The sequence below is a fragment of the Peromyscus leucopus genome, chromosome 4 (genome assembly GCF_004664715.2).
Source record: "Peromyscus leucopus breed LL Stock chromosome 4, UCI_PerLeu_2.1, whole genome shotgun sequence".
Classification (NCBI taxonomy): domain Eukaryota; kingdom Metazoa; phylum Chordata; class Mammalia; order Rodentia; family Cricetidae; genus Peromyscus; species Peromyscus leucopus.
Genome location: NC_051066.1, coordinates 103,930,783 through 103,956,943, shown reverse-complemented (window position 1 = coordinate 103,956,943; position 26,161 = coordinate 103,930,783). Strand labels below are relative to the sequence as shown.

Below are 26,161 nucleotides of genomic sequence, written 5' to 3'. Positions count from 1 at the left end.
CTGGATTTAGACAATCATGAGCCATTCTGTGGGTTCTGGGAACTGAATCGGGTTCCTCTGCAAGAGCACCAAACACTCTCAACTTCTGAGCCATCTCTCCAGTCCAAACAAAAAGCTTTTGAGGAATTGCTAAGTGACTTTCCAAATCTATGGAGACATGTCACAACACTGCCAGTGACATGTGATGGTTCTAATGTCTCCTCAACTTCACCAGCACTTGATATTGTCTGCATGTTTTACCGTAGCCATCGAAGGGGTGCAGGATGCTTTCTCACTGTGACTTCACAGCAGTCTCTCGATGATAGTGGGACTGGTGAGTTTTCTTAGAGAGCTGAATATCTTCTATGGGGAAATGTCTATTCGTATTTTGTTTATTTTTTTTTAACTGGTCATCTGTCTTGATTAACTGAGATAGCTTTTACATTCTAGATGCTAGGCCCTTCTGATGTATTTTACTTACAAGTCTTTCTTCAGCTCAAAAGACTATTTTCACTAAGTTTTTAAAAATTTTCACAAACTCTAATTGCTCTACTTTTCTGTGAGTTTTCTTTACCTGTACTTTTGGTGTCATGTTGAATAACTCACTCATGAGACCAACGTCACTAACTCTATGCCCCAGGGCTCTTCGAAGAACTGTGTGCATGTATGTTGGGTGATGTGAGATAAGATTTCAGCCTATTGTTTTTTTTAATATAGATAGCCACATGTCCTGGAACCACTTGTTGAAAAGACTATTGTTTCCTCTTCCTCTTTGTCTTAGTGCTCCAGAAGTCTAATCATTGTCAATAAACATGAGGATTTATTTGTGAACTATTCTATTCCATTGCCCGTAGACCCACCCTTATGCTAATGCCATACAATCTAGATTACCACAGCTTGGTCATAAGCTTTCAGATTCCAAGTATGAATCCTCCCACTTTGTTCTTTATAAAGATGTTTTTTTTTTAATTCTAGGTTAATTCTACTTGCATCTAAATGTTAAGGTGAATTTATTAATTTCTTCAAAAATGAAAATGACAGGTGAAAAAATGTTTTAGAGAGACTGTATTGAATCATTTATTTACATCTATTAACTGGTTCACTTTCTAATCAAATGTGGAACCAAGCCTCCAGAAGACCACTCCTTCAAAATCTCATGCAGCCAATGTTTTGTAGTATGAGGGACAACTTAAATGGTAATGAAATAATATTATAAATCAAATCCGACTCATCAAAGTGATGTATTATCTACAAACAACACAAGTCCACAATCATTCTTCTTTCTCACTGAATCTGACTTTCCGATCTCCAGTGCATTTGGTGAGCCCTTCCCATTGGCCAGTGGTTTTCTGTGGCTGGCTCTGATTAGTGTGATGGAATATGGGAGCTGCCAATTGTGACTTTCCTTCCCTCTTCCATCCTCCAGAGTAGGTGATGCTAACCAAGAGCCTAGGAAATGGACAGGCCCCTCCAGGGAAGGCGGCGGTGGGGGGGGGCTTAGACCCACTTTCACAAGCACTGGCGGCTGCTGGGATTTTTCAGGACATCTGTAAAGATGTCTTTGCTGTTTCTGTTCTATTTACCACCAGTTCACATGGGGTGGGAGACAAAGAGAATTTGGTCCATTCTACGTTGGTTTCCCGCGCAATTTTCTTTGACAGTTGTAGCTGACCACATTTACTTGTTGACAAGAACTTGTAAGTAGCAAAGATAAGTAAAGGAGAAAATCCACTGCAAGATAAACAGACAACTTATTTATACCCAGATTGCTGGCTCTACCCGTGATTTAGGTACAGCTGTGGCTCAGGATGTACAGAGTTCACAGGAAACACCGCTGAGGCACTGAGGTAGCTGGCGTGTCCTAGAATCTGCAAAAAGCGTCTTTAACCCTGACTGTCAACCAGAGAAAGAACCCTCCACCTCACTGTTTGATTCACCTTGACTGCCTGGTGGACGCCTGGGCATCTTCCCTCCAGCTGACAGTGGTTTTAACAACCTCCCCTGCTGAAAAGTATTGTGGTTTTTTTTTTTAATATAATATTTCTTATTTGTTCTTTGAGCATTTCATGCATGTACACAGTGTATTTTGATTATGATCAAAAGGTGGTCTCTTAACTTTTCACACCCACAGGGGAAGCAAGTAGCACACATCAGTTTATTCATAATTGCTAAAATAAAAAGAAGCTAAATGTCCAACAACAAGGGACTGGGTACATAATTCATTGACTATTTAGCATAGTATTATGGTACTTTTGATATGCAATGTTAGATGGAAATTACAAGTTTATCAAAGAACAGAATCTCAAAGCAGATCTTCTATGTTAAAATTCTAATGTAGGCCTTTTTTTTTAGACAGATTGTCACAGAGAAAAGTCTCCCGTAACAATCATTATGTCTGAGCAATGTTATGTTGGAGCATTTAAATTTTTCTCTATTTGCTTATTTACTTTTTCCAGTTAGTTGTGGAAACATCTGGGGGAAAACCCCTTGGTCCTGCAGTCTGTGAGACCCCGAAACTAGAGGCCTCATTTGAGAGGACAAGTAGATCCTCTACACAGACCCACCGTAAGGAGAAAACTACTCACTTATCCAGCAGGTTCTCTCTTGGGATCCGAACCTTGTCAAATATCAAAATTCCGTTATCCACACCATTCATTCCTGGGGGAACAGAGTAAAAATGTAGATGCAAGGGAAAGCTATGCAACATTCCAAAGATGGCCTCAGCTACTTCTGGGCCTAAAACATAAACCTTAAACATTTCCAGGAGTGCAGGTGCTCTTTTGTTAGGGGGCAAAGTGATGATACTTTCAGTTTGTTCTCTGGGCCCTGGCTCAGACACACCTGGCCCATCCCCAACCCCCACCCTGAAGAAGACCGGAAGATGGTGATGTGGTTTTCCTTGTTTGCAGCCCCACAGTGTGCTAGGGACTCAGGGTCGGGCTCTGAAAGGGCACATTTCCCTCCCCTGCAGCCAACATTGGTAAAAGGAAAAGTTCAGGGCCTGAGGAGACATCTCGGTGGTTCAGAGCACTTGATGCTCTTGCAGAAGACCCAGGTTCAGCTCTGAGAACCCACACGCTGGCTCACAACCACTAGCAATCCCAGTTCCAAGAGACTGGCGCTTCCTTCTGACCTCCCTGAGCAGCAAGCACACGGGCGGCTGTGTGTGGGCATGCCGGCAAAACACTCATCCACGCAAAATCAAATAAAAGTTTAGAGGGAGGGTCCAGGCAAGAGAAAGCATGGGACCCTGAAGATAGAAGTCAGCCTGTCCCAGCACAGCTCCTGCTTCCTCCCCGTCTGAGCTTCCTCCTCAGGCACAGGAGGAAAGTAAATGACAGAAGACATAGGAAAACCAAAGCAGTCCTTCCGCAGCTGCCAAGGTTTCCAACATGTGGCATGATGTCATAAGCCCTGGCCTGTCCCTCTGCTCTCAGCGACACTTGACACTCCAGGGACCTTCAGGGACCTTGTCTAGCAGCAGTGCTTGCCAAAGGGAAGAATTGAGGTCACTCCTCTACTGTCCCATGTGACTCCCTTATCTCTTCCTCTCTTTCTTCTCTCTTTTATCCTTAACTCCTGCATTCCTTTCTTTAGCTGGCTCCACCTTGGAAACCTGGTCTCACTGAGTACCATGGGATGAACTGTAGATTGTAGATCCCATTTGTGGATTGAAGTCCTAAGCCCTATGTCTGTAATGCAAACATGTTTGGAAACAGAGGCATTACAGAGTCGACCAGGTTAAAATAAGGTCATTAAGGTGGGCCCTGATACAAATGATAGGAGTCCTCCTAAGAAGGAGAAACCTGGAGACAGATGTGTGCCCAGGAAGGTGACATGCTCATGTGAAGACGGCATTCACAAGCTGAGGCAAGAGTCCTGGACCAGAACTTTCCATTGCCCCAGCAGAAGGAGTCAACCCTAGCAGATCTCTCATCTCAGGCCTGTTATAGATGTCCTGAGTCCGTCCTCAAGGCTCACCAAGGGTTGACTGGACACAAACATCAATCTGGAGGTGAACACTCACCAGAGAGCAGAAGCCTGCCCTAAGTCTAAGAAGAGAGAAGTTGAAACACCCTTTGGGGACAAAGCATCTTTGTCACTAAGAAACTGAGAAGCAAGGAGATAACAGCATCAATGCATGGTCCCCTGGCAGTTTGGTCCACCGCCATGGTTTCCTCATGATGAAAGTGGTTAGATTCTCCTTGGCTGTCATGGGGGCTGGAGGACCCACAAGAGGCACAAATAAAGACAGAGGAGGGCCACCTGAGGACTCACCTTCTTTATGCATCATATCAATGGCTGTCACTCCTGGATACAAGTTTCCATTTTCATCCCTGATAGGAACGATGAAACAGTGGGGCCCTAAGGAAGGCAGAGAGACAGGCCCTTATTAGGTCTCCCTCTTGACTGTTTTTGAGACAAAGTCTAGATATGTAATCCTAGATGGCCTAGAACTCATCATATAGGCCAAGGTGGCCTCTAATTAAAGTTAATCCTCCTGCCTCCACCTTCCAACTGGTGGAATTATAGGAGTAAGTTACCATACCTGGCCTTAGACTCCCCCTTGTAAAGAATAAACCTTCAAGCTGGGTATGGTGGCGTGTGTCTTTAATCCCAACATTTGGGAAGCAGAGGCAGGTAGATCTCTGTAAATTTAAGGCCAGCCTGGTCTAATAGCGAGTTCTAGGATAGCCAAGGCTACCTAGTGAAACCCTGTCTCAAAAAATAAAAATAAAAGAATACAACTTCATGTCTTCTCTGGAGCAATGTGACATTATTTTACTCTCTGAATCCACTGATTTCTAGGCACTGCACCCAACAGTGACTAGTGTCAACAAGTTTGATCATCACTTTTACGTAGAAGGTTAAGTTAGCAGTGCATGTTTTTACAAGACAAAGCTGGCCCTGGGAAGCATGTTTTCCGTGTAAAGAACTGATGTGAAAACAGCAATAGCAGAGAGAAAATTCTTCCAGTCTCTCATGTTGGTAACAAACCTTGAGACCGTCCCTCAATGATGAGTTGGGCGAAGACGGCAGCATAGTTCCCATACATGGCGTTGCCAATGTACATCTTCTGGGCATCTTCATGCGGTGTGTCAATCACGAACTCCTGCACAGAAGAGGAAGGCACAGAGTATTTGCCTCCATGTGGCTCATTTCAACCCCTAGCTCAACACAATGGATACCGTAAGACAGATCTGCCATGTAAAGAAGACTCAGAGGCTCCCAGAAAGCCATTGTCTTAACTTTGTGTTGCTCTGTCCCTCTGTGAATGGCCTTTGCCTCCATCTTTGCTTTGAAGGTTGACTGGAAATGAAAGTAGGCTTTCCTTTTTGGTGCATAATTCAATCAGAAAAATAAATGGGCCAATTTTCATTCATTCATTCATTCATTCATTCCTCATCTCTGTCTTTGACAGTGACAGGCTGATGTGTGCCCTCTTCTTCGTCTGCCAGGTTTCAGTGTATTAACTGTTCCTTCAATTATCAATTCCTGTCATCCAACTACCTCATACTGAGGATTCTGCTTTTAAAGAACCCAACACCAAAACCGCTACAAGAGCTAGATGTGATGGCACAGGCCCCAACCTCAGCTTAGGAGGCTGAGGCAAGAAGAATATACTTTCAAGGACTGCCTGGACCTCACAGTGAGTTTAAGGGCAGCCTAGGCAAACTAGCAAAGCCTTTTCTCAAAATAAAAATAAAGGGATAGGGCTATAGCTCAGTGGTTGAATACTTAATTCCCATCTCTCTCTTACACACACACACACACACACACACACACACACACACACACAGAGTCACCTAGCTCTCCACACACCCCTCACCCTCAAACACCTCACCTATGAGGTGCCCATGAAAAGAGGGAACAGCCCAACGATCCAGGGCCCCGGGATGGCTTGTTTCTGAGTACACAAATGTATGTTTCATTTTGTCTTCCCCTTCTGGGTAAACTCTGAGTTCTCATGTCTTCCACTATTGCACGGGCCTGGCCAGTCTGCAGCCATGATAAGAACTTTGTTTAAATGACAACCAACTCATCTAAAGGTCAAAGCCATGTGCTTGGCTGCAAGCAAAACAGGTACCTGTGAGCTATTCCTATCATTGCTTAGCATATCACCCCAAAATCATTTTAATTTTGATTTTTTTTAAAGGAAAGGAAAACACCTATCAAAGCCTTTGGCTGGTTGTCTCAGAACCTGTTGCAAACATCTTACTATTCAGTGAATACAATAAAGCCCCCAAGGTCCCATACTAGAGTCATGTGCCCCCCAAGCCCTTGGAACAGAAACACCTGTAAAGGAACCTCGGTCTTCTGAGAAAATATTAGAATGCCTCATGCAGTTTGTCTCAGTAAGAGCCAAGGATTCCAGCTCCAAAGACCCTGAAACTAACCCTGGCCTGAAGAAACAGTGACAGCAGGCAGAGTTTGTTTCCAGTCTCCGCTCAGACCCAGGCTTCTCTTTCCTACTGTCTGGAAACCAATACCAGTGGAAATAATTGCCATCGAGGCTGGGATCTCCCCAGTCTTACTCACCACATGGGTTACCCTTAAACCTCTCACCAAGCAGGTACTGACCATTCTGCTAGCACTGAAGTACAGGGTACCTATGGACAGGTCAGGGGCCCAGAGGAAATGGCAGAAAGCTGAACTGGCCATTTAATTGGAGTTGACAATGTAGAAGACATGATTCAGCTAAACCAACATGCTCTTGATCACACAAGGATTATCTCAGATTTCAGATTATAAAGTGTGTAGACTGTGCTTTCCCATCGGGCCAAGAAATACAGTCTCGAGGCCTAAGACAACAATCTCTGACATCAGTTTGTACAGGAAAACCTTTAACATGTGCAAGGGCTTTTCAGAAAAACACATGGACGAGTTGAGAAGTCTCTTGAGATTGCCCTTGGCTTATCTGGCCAGCCAGGGCTTCTGAAAGAGGGGGTAACTCAAGGCTGCATGCGATGGGCAAGAATGAGAAACAACCTGTGTGCATGGGTCAGGAGGCAGAGAAGAGCCCTGGAAACACAGGGCTGCCAGGGGAGAAAGTGGGAGGCCACCAGTCCTGTACTCATCGAATACACCCCGGGGGAAGAGGTTTGTCACTGCTGGCAAGAGGCTTGACATGGAAAGTTTGTATCAGCCAAGAGGCTGGAGTTGAAACTGTAATCTAAACAACTCCCAGCATGTGTGCTGCTTACAATTATGATTACTTGTGGAAGACCAACAAAATGGTCAAAGTTGCAAACACTAAGATGTAAAGAAATAAAATAAAATCAGGAGAAAGGTAGAGGGCGAGAGAGATGGCTCAGTGGTGACGAGCATGCACCGCTCTTACAACAGAGCTGACTTTGGGTCTCCGCACCCCTCCCTGTCAGGTAGCTCTCAACTGCTGGTAACTCCAGCTCCAGGAGAACCCACATCCCTGGGCTTTGAGGATCCCTGCACTCACATTGTACATGTACCCCCCCCACACACACACACACACGTACATATGTAAAATAAAAAGTAAGCCTTCTCAAGTAAAAAAGGAGCCAGTGAGATGACTCAGCCATTAAAGGCATTTGTCTCAAAGCCCAATGACCTGAATTTAATTCCTGGAACCCATATGCAAAGTGTTCTCTGACCTCCACATGAGTGCTGTGGTACATGCATGTGTGCAATAAAAACACACAAACAAATAAATAAAATGTAAAATAATAAATTTAAAAAGCTTTGGCCGTAACCTCATTTATTTTGGCTGGTTAGCACAGAGTATGACAATAAAAGGCTTATCTCATAGCTAACCATACCACTAGCTAATCCATTCCCCTACAAATGAAAACAGAAGAACCAAAAAACAAACCATCAAAAAAGGAAGGGAGGGAAAGAGGGCTCATTTGATATGCTATATGACTTTCAAGGGGAAATGAAGGAGAAACAGGAATCCAAGGGAGAAAACTCCCCTGTGTTAGTGCCCCCACACACACACGCACACCACCATCCTGCTTCCCTCCCGGCCTAACTTTATGACTGACTTGTTCCCTCTCCCACCCACTGGAGAGACAGAGCTCGCCATTCTCCTCATCTGCAACTCCCCTGTCAGAAAGAGGCAGCTGTGGAGGCCCACCAGGTGACAAAATCATTTACACTGTTTGGGGAAAATGGGACCAATGCAAGCAATTATTTTTTGTTGAAAAAAATGGTAAGAAGAAACAAGTAAGAATTGTGGGTGGTTTTTCCTTCACAGTAATGACTGCAAGGTCACCTCAATGTCACTGTTTGGGAAAAGAATTAAAGAAAAAAAAAAAGAGGCCAGCCAAAACCCACAGGATATCAGGTCAATAAAGCATCACTTGGCTGGGAAGCCACACTCTTAAAGCAGTTCTATTTTAACTTAAGAATCCTCATTAACTCTATCACTAGAGTCAGGTTTCTAACCTCTGTGAGTCTCAGTTTCTTCGTCTGTAAAATAGGGACAAAAATGTTTCATTGGCTGGTTATCTCAGTGTTTAGCTAAGTGCCTCCCACCACTTGAATTCTCAACTAACAGAAACTGCTTAACCTATTTAAAGGGAGCATTCATACCATAGAGAAGAAGCTGGAATGGCATGGCAGGGCACAACCCTTGCTCACCATATGACCAGGGACATCATTGACTGCTGTAGAGAAAGAACATCAGGGTAGGGGAAAACCAGCCTCTAAGACATCTGTCACCTGAATATGACATTCTAAACACTGCCACTCATCTGATGAGGATTCACCAGCCAAATAAACAAACCTTACTTTCAAAAGTCCTGATTCAGAAAGGCAAACTCGCAGGAAGTGGAAGACTAGAACTGGGCACAGACACTAGTCGGACGCCCCTCCCCACCCCGCTCACAGACATGGCTGCACACATCAGAATTCAGTCGCTCCTTCGTAGTCCTTAGGCATACCCAGTACCAAATAAGAAACCACACAAGAGGGTAAGATAAATCAGCAGTGGTCTTCTTTATCCGGCAAGGGCAGTGGGGGGCGGGGGTGGGAGAGTCCAGTAGTGGAGAGCTACAAAGGAGAGCTTCCACCTTGCTCTGGCTGTGGTCCATTAAGGAGCAAGACACCAGATGAGAAGGTCTTGACCAACATGTTTATTTCATGAACAAGAACGGAAAAGACAGGGCTCAGTGGGTAGAAGCACTTGCCACCAAGCCTGAAGACCTAAGTTCAATCCCACGTGGTGGAAGGAGAGAACTGAATCCGAAAAGTTGTCCTCTGAGCTCCACATACATGCTGTGGCACACACACACACACACACACACACACACACACACACACACACACACACACACAATTTTAAAGGGAAGGGAAAGGAAGAATATCAAAGAAAAGAGAAACAAAAGAACAAAATGAATAAAAATGAGAAAAAGTGACGGTGGTGCCTCCAGGTTGTCAAGGAAACCCCATGCGAGTCATGGTTAAGATCACCGCCCAGGGGCTGGGAGAGGACTCAGTGGGAAGGACACTTGCTGCTCAAGCCCAAAGACCTGAGTTTAAATGCCCAGGACCCAGGGGAAAGGCCAGGTGCGGCGCTACATGGCTGTGACCCCGTGCTGTGCTGGGCAGAAACAGCAGCATCACTAGGGTGTGCTGGCTGCTAGCCTAGCTCCATCCACATTCAGTGGGGGACCCTGTCTCCAGGGAATACGGTAGAGAGTGGCAGAGCAGGGCACTCTACCCCTTCTTCTGGCCTCCATATGCTTAGGCATGGGTGCACGTGTGTGCACATATATCACACATACATGCACACCATATCTTAGTTAGGGTTTCTGTTGTTGTGAAGAGAAACCATGACCATGGCATCTCTTATAAAGGAAAACATTTAATTGGGGCTGGTTTATAGTTCAGAGGTTCAGTCCATTAGCATCACGGTGGGGCATGGAGGCACACAGGCAGACACGGTGCTGAAGAAGGAGCTGAGAGTTCTACATCTTGATCCAAAGGCAACAGGAAGTGAACTGAGACACTGGACGTAGCTTGAGCATAGGAGACCTCAAAGCCAGCCCTCACAGTGATGCACTTCCTCCATCAAGGCCACACCTACTTCAACGAGACCACACCTCCTAATAGTACCACTCCCTAAGAGCTTGTAAGGGCCAATTACATTCAAACTACCACACAAACACACACAAGAACATTGCATAATACAATTAATTGGCCCCTTTTCCACATGAATCCTACATCACTGGAGTCAACCAACTATGTACTGGGATACATTTTAATTACATCTATACTGACTACCTACAAACATTGTTTTCTTATCATCATTCCCTAAATGATATCACCTAACAGGTACATAGCATCAGCATTATATTAGGTATTAGAAGTCATCAAAAATGATGTAAAGTATACAGGAGAACATGGCAGGTCCTACACAAATACCATGCTACTTATATGAGGAAATTGAGCGTCTGTGTATTTTAGACTTATCAGAGGTTCCTAGAAGCCGTGAGACCCCATGAATATTGAGGGACAACTGTGACAGCATAGAGGACTTAGCTCCTGATCAGGAAACCTCAGCTCTGGATGGGCTGCAGTGTGCAGAACCAGCCAAGACCTCTCCTCCCTGCTTCATAGACTACTGTTGGAAAGAGCAACAATGTGGCTAGTGCTGATCCCAAAACGGTTCAAGGGAATCACTAAAGAGTGCATGCACAGAGCCATGTCCGTTGGTGGCAGGAAGCATGTGAGTGTAGGCTGGCATTGTTCTCAAAGGCTGAGCTCATGTCCATCTCTAAAACAATCAGATGCTGTTCTGAGCCCCGGCTTCTCAACCAGAGCGCATGCCGAGGGTGTGAAGCCCAGCTCAGGAAGATGGGAAGGTCTGTACAGGTCCCCTGTTGCAGTGAAGCATGAAACAGGAAACAGATTCTTCACCTGCTTGTCAAGGTCAAAGGTGGCCTCGGTCTGGATCCCTCTCACGTTGCTCCCGTGGCCCTTCTCTGTCATTGCGAACATCCCAGTATACCTCTGCTCCTGAGGTTCAGGGGATATTAAAAGAAAGTTAGCTGGTCAGATGAGCTCTAACTGAAGAGCTCAGGCCATTAACAATAGAAGAGGAGAAGAAAGCTGGAGACGACCATAAAAAAATTATTTTGTTGACATCTATTATGGGTTCAGGAACATGACAGGTGAGGCTGGAAACATGACTGGCTCAGTGGTTTAGACACTTGCTGCTTTTGCAGAGGACCTGGGTTCAGTGCCCAGCACTTATATAACAGCTCACAACCATCTGCAGCTCTGCTTCCAGAGGATCCGACATCCTCTTCTGGCCTCGGAAGGCACCAGACACTCATGTGGTATACAAACATACATTCGGGCAAAATATCCATAGACATAAATTTTTATTAATCTTAAAAAAATGACAGATGTAGAATAATATTTAAAAAGATAATCTTGAAACTCTAGAACAAATTTTTTTCAGATTCTAATTCTGTTTTTTTTTTAATCAAACACACACTCACACAAAAGTACTATGTTTTTTTTTTAATATCCATGGAAAAAGCTATCTACTAATGTTGGAGGATATTATTTTAAAGTGTGTTACTTTTGTTTATGTTGGATTTCTTTAACTCTGTGACGCTGTGTTACAGTGACTGTCTAAAATGCCTGATGGTCTAATAAAGAACTGAACAGCCAATAGCAAGGCAGAAAAAAGGATAGGCAGAGCTGGCAGGCAGAGAGAATACATAGAAGAAGAAATCTGGGAAGAGAGAAGAAATAGGAGTCAGTGAAGGAGGGGAACATCAGGGGTCAGCCACCCAGCTACACAGCAAGCCACGGAGTAAGAGTAAGATTTATACAAGTAAGAGAACAGGAAAAGCCCAGAAGCAAAGGGGACATGGGATAATTTAAAGTTAAGGAAAGCTGGCAAGAACCAAGCCAAGCTAAAGCTGGGCATTTATAATTAAGAATAAGCCTCCATGTGTAATTTATCTGGGAACTGGGTGGCAGGCCCCCCCAAAAGATCAAAAAACAACCAACAACATACTAAGGCAAGCATCATACCTTGAGTTGCTGAAACCACTTGGTAACATGTTCAGGACTTCCAAGATTGTTGATGGCACCGCCAAATAACAAGTAAATGATTCCACACTAGAAACAAGGAAAGTACAAACAATGACTAGCCACAATCAACAGCTTAGCAAAAACTAGACCCACTGGCCAAATCCATTCAAGGGGTATCTCTAGGGATCCTTCATGCTACACAGGTCTTCACCTGCCCTTTTATAAGCCCTGATGAAGTGTTGCTGACAGGAAAAGAGGGGTAGGGGAGGGGAGGAGGAAGCAGAGATTTAAGAAAGGGGAAAAGGAGAAGTGTTTTAGTTTGGTCTCTGCTGCTATGATAGGCATAATGATCAAAAGCAACTTTGGAGTGAAGGGTTTCTTTCAGCTTCCAGGTTACAGCCATCACTGAGAGAAGCCAAGGCAGGAACCTGGAGGCAGGAACTGAAGCAGAGACCACTGGGGAATGTTGCTGACCGGCTTGATCTCCATGGCTTTCTCATCTTGCTCTTATACACCTCAGTGCCACCTTCCCAGGTGACACCACCCACAAGGGGCTGGCTTTCCCACATCAAACATTCACCAAGGCATGCCACCTAAGCCAATCTGATAGAGAGGCAATTCTTCAGTCGAGGCCCCCTCTTCCCAGGTGACTCTAGTTTACGTCATCGGGTTGACAAAAAACGCAAAGCAGAAGAGGAGACATCTAGAACAAAGCCACATGGAAGGAGCAGGACAACCGGCCGCAAAGACAAAAGGGCGGAAGTGTGTGGAGATGTGCTGGTGTTGAGCTCAGCATCCGTTCCCTCTCCGAGCCACACACTCTGGATTTCCCCTGAGGACCAGCCTTCCCTAGAATGGGTCTGCAGGGCTTTCAGGTGGCTTTAAGAATGAGTGTGTCCTACATATAGCTGGGCTGCATCATCCCCACAGCCCTGAGGATGTGGCTTCAGGAACAGACCAAGGATCTCAATGGGACCATTCCCAGTGGCTACCAAGATACAATGGAATCCAGAGAGACAGAGACCTCAGGCAACTTACTGACATCGCCCACAACCTACTGAAAGAAGCCAACACACAACCACGGGGTCAAAGGAAGAGGATGGCCAAGAGATTCGAGCACTCAGGTCTCCCTCACCTGTGAAATTCATTAATTCTAGCAATTAAGCCTATTTTTCTCAATCAAGTTTAAACTGGACCTGTTGGTGGGGGAGGCAGTGGTGGGGAGTCATTGGTAACTGAATGAGTCACCTGTACCCACACATTTGGAAAATGAAATCAATCCAAAACGATATAATTTTTCTCTGTGTCTAGTTTAAGGACAATATTTTACTCCAACTAAAACAAGTTGAATTTTCCACTCCTAAATCTCTTTGTCTGATGGCGAAGGTATATGTTATCATATATTTCTTTTCTAGGTTTTTTTTAACTTTTCCTCCCCTGAAGAATGGGAAAAACTGGAATTTTTGTACGCATACTTGAAAAGCTTCCTGCACTAGCTACATTAGGAAGCAGTTAGGCCTGAGTGACCCACATCTTCGAAGGAAAGTGGCCGGCTCATAGACAACATCTATGTCACTTTCACTCACTCAGTCAGGAAATGTGTGGGGACTTCCCCTCACAAAACCACAGTCTCCAAATGGCAGACAACATGACCAAGGCGGACCAAGTGCAGGAAGAGTCCAGGGGGATTCCTGAGCAGATGACCTCTGACCTGACATGTCTGCCGCAGAGCTCCTAGAGGTCCACAGACAGTTTTCCAGCCAGAACACCGAGTCAGGCAGGCAGGTAGCGGTGATGGTGGAATATGTTGGTCAGCGAAGAAACAAGGGGAGAGATTCAGTATAAATTCTGGAAACAAGTTACGAGTTGGATTTGGGAAGGGAAGAGGGATTCTGGAAGATGCCTGGCCTTTGGCTGAGTAACTATGTGCATGAAAGCCCATTAGCTGTCATTCTGGAGCTTGCAAGAGTTGGCATGAACCAGGAAGGGGATGCTCAAATGAAGATACCGGGACAGAGATGCTGCAGCTGACAAAAGATGGACATCTATCCAAACTCTCCTCCCAGAAGACACTGCATTCACTGCTGTAAAACCATCCGTGTCCTGTCCCTGGTACACCTCAGGAGACAGAACACCAGGAAGCCCATTTGTGTTGAGACAAACTGAGGAGAGCAGTTGAGACACCTTACGAAAACCCTAACTGCAAACGTGTACTCAACGTGTACTGTTTTGGGTGCGTCTCTCTCCTTTCTCCACAATCTATAGAGGGAAAAGAATGGTTGCAACATCAGGAGTCTGAAGCAATAACCACAGCATGCCCAGAAAGGGCTGGCAGCAGCCCCCACAGCTGCCCCTGGGGTTGCCTAGAGGCTGGCATCTGAAGTCAGGACAGTATCAAGGGACAAATGATGAGCCTCGGCAGAGCCTCGTCTTACACCTGGGGATGAGAAGGAGATTCTGGTCACCAGAGAAGATGACCTCACCTCCATTTACCAATGAAGCCACCATCTGGGAGATAACCAAGGAGGGCTCCTGGGGTGGACCGTGAGAGAGCTTAGTCAGCAAAGTGCCTGCCTTGTCACCACAGAGACCCAAGTTTGATCTCCAGAACCTCCATAAAAAACATCCAGGTGCCATGACATGCTTTTGGAGTCTCAGTCAGTGATGGGAAAGCAGACAGGAGGATCTCCAGGGCCCACTGGCCAGTCAACCTAGCCTGCTCAGGGAGTTCCAGGACAGCAAAAGGCCCTGTCTCAATTTTTTTTGAAGAAGAAGAAGAGTGTCCAGGAGATAGCAAGATGGTTCAGGGGTTACTGTTGCCAAGCCTGATGACCTGAGTTCAGTCCCCAGAATCCACATGATAGAAAGAGAGAAGTGACTCCAACAAATTGTCCTCTGACCTCCACAGGCACGCCATGATGCGTTCATATTCTCTCTGTCCCTGTCTGTCTGTCTGTCTGTTTCTCTCTCTCTCTCTTGATTTCCCTCTCCCTTTTGTCTTTCTCCTCCCCAATCCCTCTTCTCTTTCTTTCAATACATAAACAATCTAATTATAAAAAATATGGCCGAGGAATGACACCATAGTTGTTTTCTGGCTTCCGTATGTGAGTACGCATGTGCGAGTACACACACACACACACACACACACACACACACACGCACGCACGCACGCACGCACGCACGCACGCGCGCGCGCGCGCACACACACACACACACCCTAGTCACACCTCAGAAGGTTATAGCAAGAGGAGCAGTACTTGGGGATGCGTTTTCCCTTCCCACGTTCTGTCTTGCTCTTTGTCTCCTGCTCTGTGGTGATGCCAGTTATCCGCTACACACTCTTGCCACCACGGCATCACCTGTTTCACCAGGCCCTCTGAGCCATAAGGAGCTGAAACCGTGAACCAAAATAAACCATTCCTCCTTGGGTTGTTTCCAGCAGGCACTTGGGTCACTGTAATGCAAAAGTAGCTAATACCTTCGAACTTCCACATAGGCTGATGAGAAAGCAGTAATGCTCTCCATGATGTGATACACTTAAGTAAAAAATAAACAAACTAATAAAAGTTTAAAGGGTTTAATTTTCAAAACCCGATATTTAAGATAATGAAGGCAATGACTTGTGACAATATAGATCGATCTCAGCAGTGATATATAAGTGAAGAAAGTAAGTCACAGACATTTATGGGTACTGTCTTTATGAAATAAAGACAGATGAAGCCCGGGTAGTATTGATGCTCACCTTTAATCCCAGCACTCGGGAGGCTGAGGCAGGCGGATCTGAGTTCGAGGCCAGCCTGGTCTACAGAGTGAGTTCCAAGACAGCCAGGCTACACAGAGAAACTCTGTCTGAGAGGAAGGAAGAAAGAAAGAAAGAAAGAAAGAGAGAGAGAGAGAGAGAGGGAGGGAGGGAGGGAGGGAGGGAGGGAGGAAGGAAGGAAGGAAGGAAGGAAGGAAGGAAGGAAGGAAGGAAAAGGGAGGGAAGGAAGGGAGAAAAGAAAAGAATTAAAGAAATTAAGACAAACAAGTATAATCAATTAATACATGATATGTGTATTAATGAAAACAGTATGAAAAACCAAGCAATAAAAGAGACATGCACTAGTGATTCCAGTACTTGGGAGACAGAGGCAGGGGTTCAAGGCCAGCCTAGGCCATAGGAAAACTATCTCAAAAGCAAACAAACAATAAAAAGCAAAGACAAGAATGAATGACGGTAGTGAAAGAGCAGGAAGATAGGTGGTGATGTGGGAGTGGATGATGACTGACAGTGAAAGAGCTGGAAGATGGGTGGTGATGTGGGAGTGGGTGATGACTGACAGTGAAAGAGCAGGAAGATGGGTGGTGATGTGGGAGTGGGTGATGACTGACAGTGAAAGAGCAGGAAGATGGGTGGTGATGTGGGAGTGGGTGATGACTGACAGTGAAAGAGCTGGAAGATGGATGGTGATGTGGGAGTGGGTGATGATTGACAGTGAAAGAGCTGGAAGATGGGTGGTGATGTGGGAGTGGGTGGTGATTGACAGTGAAAGAGCAGGAAGATGGGTCCTGATGTGGGAATGGGTGGTGATTGACAGTGAAAGAGCAGGAAGATGGGTCCTGATGTGGGAATGGGTGGTGATTGACAGTGAAAGAGCAGGAAGATGGCTCGTGATGTGGATGCTCTACAGACACCCATTCACTAACTACACTGAGAGCTCACAGTGATGTCACTCCCCTCCTCAGCTCCTGAAGGGTGAGATGCCCAGGGCCTCGCACCTTCACACACGTGGCCACATCCACCATGCAGAGCACTTCTCCCAGGGCCAGGCTTCGGCTGACGAAGTTCTTCCTTTTTTCTTCCTGAAAATATAATAGACCCAACGTCAAGATTTACTTCTGGTCTTCTGATCTCGAAATAGATATTTTAAATAGTATGTGATATGTGTAATACTTTCACAATAAAACAACACAAAGCAATTTTTAGTTAGGAAATAATCTCATTGCTCTTCTGAAAATAAATGTTTTCATCTTGAGTCAATGTGGCCTTTGGTCTCTGGCCATTTGGGTGTGGTTTTCAAGGACTTTTTTCCTTTCTTTTTTTAAGTTTTAAAAAAATAACCATTTATTTAGGGGTGTACGCAACACAGTGGATGTTTAGAGGTCAGAGACCAACTTGTAAGAGTCAATTCTCTTGGTGGGTCCTGAGGATCTAAATTGGATCATTAAGGTCAGCAACAAGTGCCTTTACCTGCTGCTTCACCACCAAGAGCCCTGTGGCCTCTTTTCTTACACAACAGGAAGTCAGCTGCTCCTGCTTGGAAGTCAGCCTGGGGACAGATCCTTTGTCCCCATCCGCTGCCCTCCCCCAGACTCTACTTAGCCTTGACCAAGCTTGCCCCTGGGCTCCCAGGATGTTTCTCCTGCAGTGTAGGCAGCCAAGACACCCTGCCTAGCTTCTCTAAGTGTTCACACAGCAACACTGAGGTGAAGAAAATCCTTTAGAAAATCTGGGGCATTTTAGATAAAGGAAAAGCCATGGTCTTCTCTTTCTAAGCGCAGGCCACCCCTGGGGTTGATTTATGATTTTAAAACCATGAGATCCTGGTCTCTCATCCCTGCTGATTCTCTCCCTGTCACAACATCAACAACTTCCAAAGCTCAGTGGGTGTACCATTCTCCACTGTTTAATCATAAAAAACAAACTAGAGCGGGGCTTAGGAGAGGGCTCAGTGGGTCAGAGTCCTTGCTGGACATGCCTGAGGCCTGAGTCTAGGGCCTCAGCACCTGTGTAAAAGGCCAGACGCGGTGACAGGTGGGTGTCTGTCATTCCAGCAGCAGAGACTCTGTCGGAGGCAGGAGGATGCTAGGAGCCTTTAGGCAGCCAGTCTAGCAAAATTACATACAGGGAGAGAGCCTGTCTCAAAAGCATACAGTGGAAAGCGACAGAGAAAGACACCCAACATTGACCTCTGACCTACACACCGACACACACCCATACCCACACCCACACCCACATAGACACACACACACACACACACACACACACACACACACACACCGACACACACACAGACATACACACACTTTTCAAAAAAAAAAAAAAAAAAAACCACAAGCAACATTTCCTGAGAAGGTGGTAGCCCCTTGAGTGGACAATTTGGAATTATTCATTATTGGAATCATGCTAGTTGTCCTCATGGGCCAGTTTCTTCTAAGACCCCCACCAACCAAACATGTGCTGATTGGTCATGTGTGCCTGCATGTGCATCTGTCTGTGCACACATGTATTTGTGTATCCAGATGTGGATACATCTATCTTGTATATATTGTGTGCATGAACCTTCGTGTGTGTGTGTGTGTGTGTGTGTGTGTGTGTGTGTGTGTGTGTGTGCATATATACACATATGTGGATATGTACATGTTCCTTTAAATACATGTGCATGTCTTAGTGTATGTTTCTATACACACATCCACATGTAGGATGATCAGCAGCAGGATGATATCAACCTTCTTTGGAGCACTGTTTCCACACTGGCTTCAACTCTCCCCCTAGACATCCTCCATATTTTTCCCTCCCACAGGTTTTTACAATGTTTCTCTCAAGCATTATTAATTCCATCAAACACCATACTGTCAAGATTTATGCTTCTCCACATGGCTGCAACCCAACACATCTTGTATTGATTATTTCCTAAAATACCTCCAGGCTCTCGCAGAAACCATCGCGTGGCTCCAGCCTGGGATCGCACTGAAGAGTCGGTTACAAGCAGATAATGAAAAACAACTGTAGCAGATATCGACGGACTCTTTCAAATGGCCCAGTGTCCTCTGTTTCACCAATCCTCAGAACGACCCTGACCCCACATAAAAGATGGAAAAGCCTATGCTCAGGGAAATCAAGTGACTTTACCCAACCAGAGTTACCTGGTGAGCGTCACAAGGGTCAGAAACCAGAGCTTCGGAGCTCTGCTGAGGACGTCTTGCCACCGCTGCCCTTCATTGTTAAGAGCTCTGGTGGCCCAGTCTTCACCACTTTATTTTTTTTACCACCAGAGAGCACTCATCACCATTGTGTCAAGGTGTCCCTGTGTCACCTTCCTGAGTCATGCTATCTACAGTCACATGAACAAGCATCCCTATGCTTTCAACCATTTGCTCTGCTTTTTCTAAACCCAAACCATTAAAGTGTGTGCATAGTGGCACATGCCTGAAATCCCAGCACACAGGAGGCAGAGGAAAAATCCAGGTCAGCCTGGTCTGCATAGAAATTCCACGCCAGTCAGGGCTACATAGAAAACCCTGTCTCTAAATAATTATTAGATAGATAGATAGATGATAGATAGATAGATAGATAGATAGATATGGATATGATGATATGATATGGATAAATAGATAGATAGATGATAGACAGACAGATAGACAGACAGACAGACAGACAGACAGATAGAAATACTGAGTGTAGATGGTTTCCTTCATTCTGATAACTCATGCTATTGATAAAAGAATATAATTTTGTTACTAGTAACATCCAGTTGTGGCCATTTTCACTCCCGAGTTTGAAACTAACTGCAAGCACATGTGTTGAATTCATCCATCTTGGAGCATTTGAAATGGTTTCTTATGCTGACTTTCCTTCCCCTGTCTCTACAGGAGACAGCCATGGCTATGATTAGAGCTGATGGGAAACGTCAGTGGAGGTTTGCTATTCCCTGGTGTTAACTCGAGTGTGCACTGGGGCTGGTTCATTTTCAAAAAGTCAGATCAAAGTCCTGAAACCTGGACTGGGTTCCGTTTGATTGACCGTATTGCTGGCATATATTTCTAACAAACATCATCTACACATATAAATTCTCTTTTTTTCTTGACTTTGATTGACTAATTGTTTAATTAATATTCATTATTGGCAAATTTATCCTGTCATTAAATTGGCAGCACTAGCTGGACTGTCTATGTTGATTGTGATCAATCATTAGTCAATGTGGTTTTTGCATCCTTTTTAATATGTCTGCTGTGTCAATAGCTACCTTCATTCACATTTGATATATTCAAACCCAACTCAATGATTATAGAGTCATGTAAATTGATCATCATTTGAAATGATAGTAAATCCATAAATGTACAGCCAATAATTCAAACTTTTATTATATCTGAACTTGCAGCCCATGCCATCAAATGTGTCTGTGTAGTAAGTTAGTTTCAAACAGAAGGAAGACAGTTTGTCCTAAAATACTCTCTTTCAGGGCATTTATGTGGCAGATCTCTAAGCTGTGATATTCTGCTACAAATTCTGGGAAGAAAAAGGTCTTATTAACCCAGAGACGTCCCTGAAACACATGTATATTTCCTCAATGAACGTCAACAAGGTCCAGAACTATTGGAAGTGTGGAATCTGCATTGCCTTCCCTCAGATGTTAACATGCCCACAAGGACCCTCTGCACCCACAGGCAGCCTACAGTAGCTGTAAATTCGGGCACTTTTAGTACTGTTTCCTCTTGAAGGCGCAGCCTTCTATCAGCCTTGCTTTTCCACCTGTGGGCTGATGGAGGCCAGCGGAGCAGCCTGCACACAAGACTGCCATTTGCGCACAGCAAGGGCATTGTTTTATAGCATTTGGGGTGTTCCACATCCATGAAGCAGAAATTGGGGCCTGCCATGGGCACCTATTCTTGTGTTTCTTCTACTTTTCCAGAGAAGGATGAAGGAGATCCTTTGTGAGAGGCATGTCCTCATGAGAGGTCATCATCAATTTTCCATTTTTAATGAAGACCAATTTATCACCTTTAGCTTGTACACATTCAGTGGGGCCTAGAGAGTATGCTCTCCCCTCCCTCCTTCCTCCCACCCCCTCAGGAACTCTTGCTTGTCCTAAAGTCAACAAGATAATCTTTGCTCTTCTGTGAGCTGATTCTAAAATCTGTGTTCTAAAAAGCTATATAATACACCTCAAATTACTTTTGCATGTGGTGTGAGGTGGGGATCTAGGGTTTTTTTTTTTTCTATTTGCTTCAGCATCATTTATCACAAAGATATTTCTTTTCTTGTTGAGTTGCCTTGGCAACACTATCAAAAATAAATCAATTGATCAAATGTACATTTCTGTCAGGGCTCTTTATTCGGTTCCCTTGATATATCTGTCTTTTTATCAGAGACATAATCTTAGAAGCTTTCTAATGAGCCTTGAAATCATGTAATGAGAGCCCACCAGCTTGGTTCTGTTACAGAATTGTGTTAACCATTCTAGGTCCTTTGCACATCCATATGTGTTTGGAATCAACCAGTAAATTGTGATGATGCCACCAGACACCTCCAAAATCAGTCTCATGTCACACCTTTCCCAACGATGAGAACCTTCAATGACTCCAGTTACCATCTCAAGAAAATCTGATCATCTCAGTGCAGCCTCTCTGTCTGGCTTTCATGTCCCATGATGGTTACTGGGATCACAGTGTAGAGTGTCCTAACAGAGTGCTGGAAACATTTGGTAACAAAGACTAACTGTGTACTTCATGTACTTCTCCTCCCAGGAACTTTTGGCTACTCCAGAAGAAACCAGTACAGGGCTGATAAAAGTGGCATTCCCATGGCTTTATCTAAGGCTAGTTTTCATTTCATGAACACATTACTGCAGCATTCTGACAAAATAAGATTCTTCCAAATTCTTAACTCAAAATGATATACATTCCCTTGGCAACAGATGCCTCCTAAGTCCCTACCCACGTACCTACATTTGGAAATTTTTCCAGCTAAAGAATAATCACAGAGTTAGTCGATACTGACAGCATGTAATAATGAATTTCTCTATTGGCCTTACCAGCTCAATACATGAGGTTTCTTTCTTGTGAATGCAAACTAAGGCATCTGACAATAGTCTCAATGGAAATTAATGATTGCTCATCCATTTTTGTCCAAGGACAAAAATTGCTTAAGTCACTGTACATTTTGAAAGATGAAAAGATTGCTTCCTAAAAACTCGATAGTAAATCATAATATCACTGAGTGCTCATTCATTGCCAAATACTGTCTGAAGAACCTAACACATGGATGTCATGTGATCCTCCCATGAACCCTTTAGGGTGCATGAAGGAAACCAAGGCTCAGAGAGGCAAGGGCTTGGGTTTATCAATGAAGAAGCCAACTATGAACCCTCATCTATCTGACTCCAAAATGAAACAGAAAATTACATTTTGACCACCCCAAATTAATTTTAAAAGCAATATATATAATAACGAATATTATATATATATATATATATATATATATATATATATGAAGTGCACTGAAAAAGACAACAAGACTGGCATACATAAGCCCATTATTAGTTAGATATGTTATTATGAGTCTGTGTGTGTGGATAATTTTAATTTTCCTGAAGTGAGCATATCTTACCTTGACAATGTGAATTTTCAACAATTCTTCCAGTGAGTTTTGTGAATTTTTCTATAATCTCTATCTGTAATTGTGTGACTTCTCCAAACCTCACAGCATGACTAGAAGGTGAAGAAATGAGCTTGAAACATGGGGTAAGAAAAAGTTGATCCCCGTACAGGAACCAGAGAAAATAACCTTGTATGGCCCAGAACTCATGACCTCAGCTGGACATGGCCAGCATGAATCTGAAACCTGGTTTCTCCACCTGCATGACAACCCTTACCTGCTCACTGGTCCTGAAGTTAGATTCTGATGGTTGGCCTTGAGTCCTGTGTTCAAGCTTACTTTTGCCACGGGGTAAGAAGGATGCCACAGGAGCCACCGGTGTTATCCATACCCATGTTGAGATTATCCCAAATCACAACAGCTTGTCTTCATACTCAAAAGTCAGGATGACTTCTGCCCAGGAATCTTCATTAGAGTATCTTCTCCCTACCCTCATGTAACTACATACAGTTAAGAGTCGAAGCCTTTGCAGCTTCGTATGGCCGGCATCCATCCAGGCGTGCCCAGGTGGGCTGACATTGCACACTCCCTCACTTGGCCATTTCCACACTAGCCCTGGCCCAATAGATCAGGGGCACTTGAAAGACAGAGAATGCCTCTTTCTTCTCTTGAGTTATGCAGTTCTGTGCTCTAGCCTTTGTTTCTTCCTCCTCACAACAGGAACACAATGCGGGGGTAGAGCTTTACTACATTTGGGCTATGGAATCAAGCAGGTGGAGTTTGACTTTTGCCTCTGTTACTTCTAGCATTTGACCTTAGATAGGTTAACCTTTTCCTGTAAACATTGGCCCCATGGCCTGTGGCCTGTAAAATAGGGAATAAACTTTTCTTTATAATTTTCCTAGGAGGAGTTTGTTTGTTTTTGAGACAAGATCTTGTCATGCAGCCCAAAGTAGTCTTAAATTTTTTATCCTCCTGTCTCAGCTTTCTGATGAGTTTACTTGGGCAATTGCATGTACCCCCATGCCCAGTTTGTACAGCACATTGTATAACATATAAAAATTACTTGCAGCTCTCTTCTGCTTGTGACCTATTTCCCTGGCCAGTCCCCCACCCCAGTCTTCACTCTGATCCTTTTCCAGAATCCACCAGACTCAGTCCTTGAGCCTCCTCTTCTCCGCCAACACATGTGGAGCTCCATCCAGCTTCACAGCTCTTAATTCATCCCTGTACTCAGGATTTTCTGCATCCTATCCTATACATCTCGAATTTCCAATCATAAGTAAAGACTGACTCCTGACTCCGTGTCAAGCTGAGCACAGAACGGTCCTCATTCTCCTCTCCGCTCTGTCTAGCCATCTGTCAGCAGATCCTGTTGCCTTTTCAATCGGATTTCAGATCTCTAATTCAGTCATTTTGACTACAGCCAGTCTGGTCCTGGCCAGCACCAGCTCTCTCTTAGGGAAGTAAAAATCCCCTCAACTCTTGTCAATATCAGTCCTGCCCCAGCAGCTGGGAAGGCTCCTGGTGAAATATCCGATCACGTCCTGCTTCACTCAGAACTTCCAGAAGCTTCCCATTTTTACCCACTCTGAGGAAAGCCAAACCAATTAAAAACTCCTCATCTACCTTTCCCCCAGCCCATGATAACCAGCGTTCTAGTCCTTGTCTCCCTGAATCTGATTACTGCATACACCCCTCATAGAGTCACACAGTAATTGTCCTTTTGTGACAGCCTCATTCTTTTTAGACATAATGGCTGCAAGAGTCATCCATGGAACAGGTGTCAACTTTCCCTTACTTTTAAAATCTAAATATTTTTGTTTTGCATTACATGCCTCATTTTGTTCTTTCCTCCCTCTGCTGACAGACATTAGCTATTGTACACAATGATGCTGTTAACGTGGTGTGACGGTGAATGTCGGTTGACACCTTGATTGGATCTGGAGTCAACTAAGCGCCCAGCTTCCAAGGGTCTGTGGCGGTGCTTCCCGGAAGGATTAGCTGAATAGCAGTACCTTCAGAGCAGCCTTGACATAAAGAAAGCTCCGCTCCTCCGGATAACTGTGATCAAAACACATATATACAAATATTTACCTGACTCTACTTTCACTTGTTGTGGCATATACTAAGAAATGGAATTTCTGTATCATGTGATTTAATTTTTAATGAAATGTTTAATTAAGGAAATACCACAGTGTCTTGAACAGATGCTATATAGCTTTACCCAGTACCAGCAACACATAAGGGTTTCACATTTTTCTGTCCTTGAGGGATTGTCTCATTTTTTTTATAGATAGCTATGTTAAAGGGTGTAAAGTAGTGGGTCTCAACCTGTGGGTCACAACCCCCTTGGGGGTCAAACGACCCTTTCACAGGGGTTGAATATCAGATATTCTGCACATCAGATATTTACAGTTCATAACAGTAGAAAATCACAGTTATGAAGTAACAATGAAAACAATTTTATGGATGGGGGAAGGTCACAACATGAGGAACTGTATTAAAGGGTCACAGCATTAGGAAGATTGAGAACCGCTGGTGTAAAGAAATATGTATCTCACCGCAGGTTTGATCTTCAATTCCCTAATGATTAATGGTCAGGCATCATTCCGTGTATTTATTGGTCATTTGCATATTTTCATTAGAGAAAAGTCTTTTCAAGTCCTTTGGCCATTTTAAAACAAATTATTGTCATTGTTTCCTACATATAAGATCATGCCACCTGTTATTTAACACGGCTGTTTGTAGTTGAATTGAGGGAGTTCTTTACATTTTACAGCTATCTGTCTTAAAAAAAAAAAGTGATATGCAAGTATTTTCTCCCATCTCACGGACTGTCTCTTCACTCTGATGCTAGTATTCCATTAGTCCATTCTGTGCTATTCCAGAATACCTGAGACTGGGTAATTTATAAAGAACAGAAATTTATTTCTTATAGTTATGGAGCCTAGAAAGTTCAAGGCTGAAGGTCTTGCATCTGACAAGCATCCTGCTGTACCATCCCATGGTGGAAGACAGAACAAAAACTCACCCTTATGGGAACCATAAAACCCACTGAGAAAAGCAAACCCTTTGATGGAAGCTGTGATGGCTAGTCTTGGTTGTCAACCTGACTACATCTGGAACTGACAAAAACCCAAGCAGCTGGGTACCTCTGTGAGGGATTTTTCTTAAATCATTAGAAGTGGGGAGATCCACCTTGAATCTGAGCCACACCATGTGGTGGCAGCCTGTATAAAGGACATAGAAGAAGGACCTTTTGCTTTGTTTGTTTGTCCTTGCTCTCACTGGCAAGTCCATTCCTTCACCAGCATTAGAGCCTGCTTCTTCTGGACCCTGGCATATACAGAAACCAGCTGAGATCTCCAGCCTGGTGGACTGAACAACTACTGGATTCGTGAACTTTCTGTTGGTAAATAGCCATTGTTAGAATAGCTGCATCACAGCCTAAAAGTTGCAGTAATGAATCTCTCTTGTATAGAGAGAGATACTAATACAGGAGCAGAGTCTTCATATTCTAACCACATCCCAAAAGCCCTACCTCTCAACACAGCTATGGTGGACCTTAAGTTTTCAGCACAGAAGCTGGGAGGGATACATTCAATCCACATCACCCTGATGCACAAAAGTTTTAAATTGTAAGCCAGGCATGATAGTACATGCCTTTAATCCCAGTACTCTAGAGGCAGAGGCAGGAGATGGATCTCTGTGAGTTCAAAGCCAACCCGATCTATATAGAGTTTCAGGTCAGTCAGGGCTACAAAATGAAGCTTTGTCTCAAAAAAAAAAAAG

General features: G+C 44.2%; 1 protein-coding gene across 1 annotated transcript in view; it reads right to left on the bottom strand.

The window, feature by feature from the left end:
• The window catches only part of Acoxl (acyl-CoA oxidase like), a 292,744-nt gene that overhangs the window by 244,908 nt on the left and 21,675 nt on the right, over positions 1–26,161 (bottom strand). Inside the window, exons 3-8 of the mRNA XM_037205208.1 lie at positions 16,768–16,851; positions 12,010–12,096; positions 10,879–10,977; positions 4,978–5,092; positions 4,258–4,344; positions 2,565–2,637 (exon numbers count right to left, since the gene is read on the bottom strand). Coding sequence (XP_037061103.1) covers positions 2,565–2,637; positions 4,258–4,344; positions 4,978–5,092; positions 10,879–10,977; positions 12,010–12,096; positions 16,768–16,851 — 545 coding nt within the window. The remainder of the gene's footprint in view (positions 1–2,564; positions 2,638–4,257; positions 4,345–4,977; positions 5,093–10,878; positions 10,978–12,009; positions 12,097–16,767; positions 16,852–26,161) is intronic.